The sequence below is a fragment of the Antrostomus carolinensis genome, unplaced genomic scaffold (assembly GCF_000700745.2).
Source record: "Antrostomus carolinensis isolate BGI_N321 unplaced genomic scaffold, ASM70074v2 scaffold9670, whole genome shotgun sequence".
NCBI lineage: Eukaryota > Metazoa > Chordata > Aves > Caprimulgiformes > Caprimulgidae > Antrostomus > Antrostomus carolinensis.
The window spans coordinates 54,246-59,381 of NW_010286422.1; the positions used below are offsets into that span (position 1 = coordinate 54,246).

Genomic DNA, 5,136 nt, shown 5'->3' on the forward strand with positions numbered 1-5,136 from the left:
TTCTTAACCCTTAACTTACCTTGTGAACTAGTGTCAGAAACTGGAAGTTTTATATTTTGGTTATGTGATGCCATTCTTCTTCCCTCTCTAAACTCGTAAGCAATGACGCACTCAGTTTAAAAACAAAAATGTTGCTGCAAAGTCAACTAAACAAATTAGATACTTACTTATCAAAGCTATCACTATATTTTATGAAGCTCTCCAATTTTTCCTTGGCATATTCTACCACATCTGAATGAAGCTCTATTCCATGATTTATCCCAAAAGGTCCTGTAAATAAAAAAGCAGTGTGTTTTTTGTTTGTTTTTTTTCCTTTAATCACAGCACAACCACATGGAACAGCACTATTGCATAATACACAGAAGTCTCCCAACATCAATAGACAAAGTTATTTTTTTGCATCTGCATTACCAATGTTTTGGAGAAAGGTAAAAGGCCAAAGGATCAATGAAAGAACAGGGACAGAACTGTGGCAAAACAATTTTGTACAATTACTTTTTTTCATAAGCATGCAGAAAAAAAAATAATCTGATTACACTTAAATCAGTCTGAGCAACTTCTTTTTCAACACAGTATTTAATTGGAATACAACAATTTGAAATTATAATTTAGTCGGGATTTTGGTATTTGGTATTTTGAAAAGTTTTCTTATGGCAAAATGTTCAGCTTTTGACAATTCAGAGACTGGATATTATATCCCTTAGCCACATCTGTTCTTCTATTTTGCAGGTTCCAAAATCACAAGTCTGCTCCTGATTTACTTATATAATAATTAATTTCCATCTAGAGCATTGAAATTGACCAGGTTATATTAATCACAATTGCAACACTGCTTTTCTGAAATCAAATCCAAGTATATTTCCAAGTCAATTTGTGTGCCAAAAGTTAATGCAGGAAGAAGAAGAAATCATGAGACAGTACTATGTGGATTATCCACATCAGGAAGGAATCTGAATCAAATAGTCATATTTGCTGTGGGGAATCTATATTTAACATGCACTCATAGCCCAGGGACTTTAGTCATTGGAGCACAGAACTGGAAAAGGGTGAGGGAAGGGGAAAAAGGGAACATAAACATCAATAAGATTAGACAAAATCTGTATTTATATCCTCTACTGCATTCTAAATCTTTCCTAAATATTTATATAAAGATGTTACTCTAATGAAACAGAATTCAATTTGTCTTTTCTAGGACACCAATTACCAAAACAGATCTAGGTTTACTGAGAAAGATTTCATTTTAATCTAGGAAAAAAAAAACAAAACAAAAAAACCACAACAAAAAACAGTATATGCTGCTAAAATGATTAATAATTGCAATTCTTAACATAGTTTAGAACATTTTCTACTAGGTGAAATAAAACCAATCCAATAGGTTACCAAAGGCAGTGTTCTTAAGACCTCTCTTATGGCAGGCAAGAGGCCTGCAGATCATCCAAAGGATGTTCTCAAAACTTGTGAAAACATGTACCTCCTGCTGACACTCACACCTACTGTAAATTTAGTTTATTATCTATCACACTAAGAAAAGTATTATCATAGGCAATCCCTTCCTAGCTGTTTAATTTTTTAACAATCCCTTGCACAGTAATAGGCTATGATGTTTCTAACCAGTGTAGTTACAGTTCTAACAGAAGCAGCAGTATCCAAGGTGTTTTCACTAATTAAAAATTAATCACTATTCCTTTAACCTCATAATTTCAAGTAAATTAAAAATGCATCAACATCATCTGTCCCCAAATTCACATATACGTTCCTTTCAATACTCAAATGTCAGTTGCTCCAACAGCTTGAAATTGAATCTATGTGTGCAAGACATCACATCATATACACCACAGTATTCATAATATGAACAGAAATACAAGAAACACATCCTCTTCTTTCATCAAGAAAGTCACAGCTGTACATTTAAGCAAAAGAGTCAGCCATTCTAAAAACATCAAACCAACTTCTCTGCTACTCTCCGAAGTCAACTGCCTTCTTTCAGCATAAATGAGCTACCAATTCCACCATCTAGCCTGTTTACCAGTTTCAAATTAATTGCTAATTTAAACACTATCAACATGGCAGAACTACTATTCACTACACTGTCAAACTGAAAGATACACAACTACTGCCAAAAAACCACACGGTTCCCCATTAACTGACTGCAGTGTACACCAAAATCAGTTTTAAAAAACCGCGAGCTTTTAAAAATATATGTGGTTATTTCTCAGAAAACTACATCTGTTTATTTTTCTTTGTTAAAGCAGCTGTTCTCTGGCTTTTAAAAAACCCACTAAAATAAAGAAGAATGATTATATATAACTAGCAATTTTATCAAAGGAAGCAGAGTAAGAAAAAGGCAGAAAAATTGTATTTAGGCCTTCCATGCCTCAGCCTAGCACTTGAACCACACTACAACACTAAGTAGACTTTGGACACCGAGTACAGCACTGCAGAAACATGGCACGTCTGCTTCTGTTAAGTAGCTGAGCAGTCACTGCTCCAGGCTTCTCAGCACTGCTAAAGAAGTATTGCCACCTGAGCTGGCTCTGTGGGAACATCTGCAGTGTTACCATGCTCCTTGGGGGCCAATCTCACCCTCTGTAGAAGACAGGTCTTTTCCTGTTTAATTTCTTCAGCTTCACATATAATATTCTGAAGGACAGGACTTCTGCTTGATAAGAAGAGGTCAAACCCAGGACCATTCAACAGCCCACCAACAGCCATGCAAAATAGCTTAGATAGATACACAGATAAAGGTGCAATATACATAAGCCACAATTTCTTTTTTAAACATCATAGATAAGAAAGAATAATGAAATAACAAAGCTTCCCAGAAGGCAGAGAAATAAATTAATACCATTACTCACTACCCTGAGCAAACAATCTTAGAGGAAAAATGAAGCAATATTTACTAATTATTTTAAAACTGAAATAGAATACTGAACATAAAATATTTGTAATTAAAAATATCTACTCTCAACAAAACACTATTCAGAAAGGCAAAGCAACACTTTATTACAGTAAGTATCTTTTTCTTTTTATTTTTACCTGTGAATGAACATAATTCCTGTTTCCACAAGAGAACAGTGGAATCTGTTGAATTTATTGGCATTAAATGGAACAAAAGACACTGCTGTAGATGCCAACAAATTACATTTGCTATGTACTACTAGGGATAATTTCTACTGTTCAATAAACAAGAATAGATAACAAAGTAATTAAAACTAACTGAAAATTAACAAGCCCACTCTACATACCTTAGTTGTGTGTATGAATAAATATATGCCAAATCTGTATATTACCTGTCAGCAAGGTTCTGAAACTAAGGAAATATGAAAACTCCATGTAATATAGTCAATAAAATTATATCTTTGAAAACTACATACTAAAATAAATGAAGTTGTTTCATGTAATGAAATACATTTAAAAAAAAAATTCTTGGTACACACGATCTGTATTCTAAAAATTGTGGAGGGGGTAAGAATTAAAGTATTTTTCTCTCTAAGACAGGTTTTAAAATTTAAGTGTAGACAGCAATATTTAATTCCATCTTTTTTTCTATAAAAAACATAAAAAACAAAAAAACCCACCATGGTGATCTGTTAAAATAGTTTTAAAAACCTACAGACCTGCAGTGCTTGAACAGTCTTACGAGTCTACATCCCAAAACTTTCTCACTAATAGCATGATTAAATAAATGTATTTTAAAATAATTGTTTGCATGGTGATAAAGATTTGTTTTTCAATTAAGTTTCTTCAAGAGTCATTAGCCTTCACAATTTCGATTTTCCTTTCCATAAACTGAAGATCAGAACAGTAACCTAGAATAAGGCCATAAACATGGTGCAAACGCAGACTAAAATTTTTGGCCCCAAAAATTGCTCCTCTATGCCTTTTCCTTTTCAGCAACACTGACTGTTTCCTTTCAAATGAGAATTTTAGACTACAGGAAGCAGGAACAATTGCCTCTTCCAAAATACTCCGTAAAATGTCACTGAACTGCAGTGACAGTGAACAGCTTGTAGGTAACATACAATATTTTAACAATACATCTCAAAACACCTAGTCTTAAGTATAGTACTATCACTTTTAAAGAAGTAAAAGTAAAGTTTTAGAGGACTTGCATAACCTTCTAAAAATATGCAGAAACACTGTTATTAAAATAAAAAACATTAAAGTTACCTAATATTAATCCCACCATTGTACTCAAGTATCCGGTTCCACTACCCAGATTTAGAAAAGATAATCCAGGCTGAAGCTTCAGTGCTTCCATGACTTCAGAATAAATGCAAGGTGCTGACAAGTGTATATTTCCATGCTTCCAGGCCAAGTCTTTATACGCATTGTCCCTGTATCCTTCCAGATAATAATCACCACGATCAATTGCTCTGAAGGCTTGCTCCACACTCTCAGTGCGTATGTACTGAGCTTCTTTCAAGTTATCAATTAAGTCATCGTTGTCTTCTCCAGCACTCACAGCTCCTCCCATGCTGAATTTCTATGATAATTCAATCAGTTTGCAAAATGCATTAGGAGGAGAGTTTTCCCAAAAGTGTAAGTATGTAATGGATTCTCAGTTCTTCTCTCAGAAGCACATCATAAACGACTCCTGGAAAATAGATATGTTTACATAACTTGAGTTTCAAAAAAGAAAGAAATCAACAACTATTATAAGGGTGATGAAACGTTAGCATTGGATCACTTTATGAAGCAGAACTATTAAGAATCAGAACAGCTAGTATTTAATGAAAATTCTGCCCTTCAGATTTTAACTCAATCCAATGTTTAGCTTTTACATGTCAGCACGTGCTGTCTACATTAGAAAGCAATGGAGCATAAAAGTTTAGACAGGCAGTGAAAACACTATAGCACTATGAACCTATCACCTGTATTATACATATTTGGAGGGGGACAGCAACTGCCTTTGGGCCAGCTCTAGTCTCATCCTGAGAACTCAACGTTCAACAGCAGTTGGAGCATTTACCAGCTTGGTTACATTTGAAAGTAACTGGGTTTACATGTTCTGAAATCACCCATAGTGGGAGACAAAGCCAGGTGAGTGGTCCAGGAGATGCTTCTCAGATGTTCACTTGTGAGCTGAACCAGAATAACAGTGCAGACACAACCACACATTGCTCTGGGCTGGAT

General features: G+C 34.5%; 1 protein-coding gene across 2 annotated transcripts in view; it reads right to left on the reverse strand.

Annotated features, from left to right (window-relative positions):
- Positions 1–4,599, reverse strand: part of PCMTD1 (protein-L-isoaspartate (D-aspartate) O-methyltransferase domain containing 1) — a 24,063-nt gene extending 19,464 nt beyond the window's left edge. Inside the window, exons 1-2 of one of the 2 annotated variants that reach the window (XM_010168619.1) lie at positions 4,171–4,599; positions 168–270 (exon numbers count right to left, since the gene is read on the reverse strand). In XM_010168619.1, coding sequence (XP_010166921.1) covers positions 168–270; positions 4,171–4,477 — 410 coding nt within the window. In that variant the 5' untranslated portion in view covers positions 4,478–4,599. The remainder of the gene's footprint in view (positions 1–167; positions 271–4,170) is intronic. The other variant, XM_010168692.1, reaches the window with a different exon arrangement.
- Between the last annotated feature and the right edge of the window lie 537 nt (positions 4,600–5,136).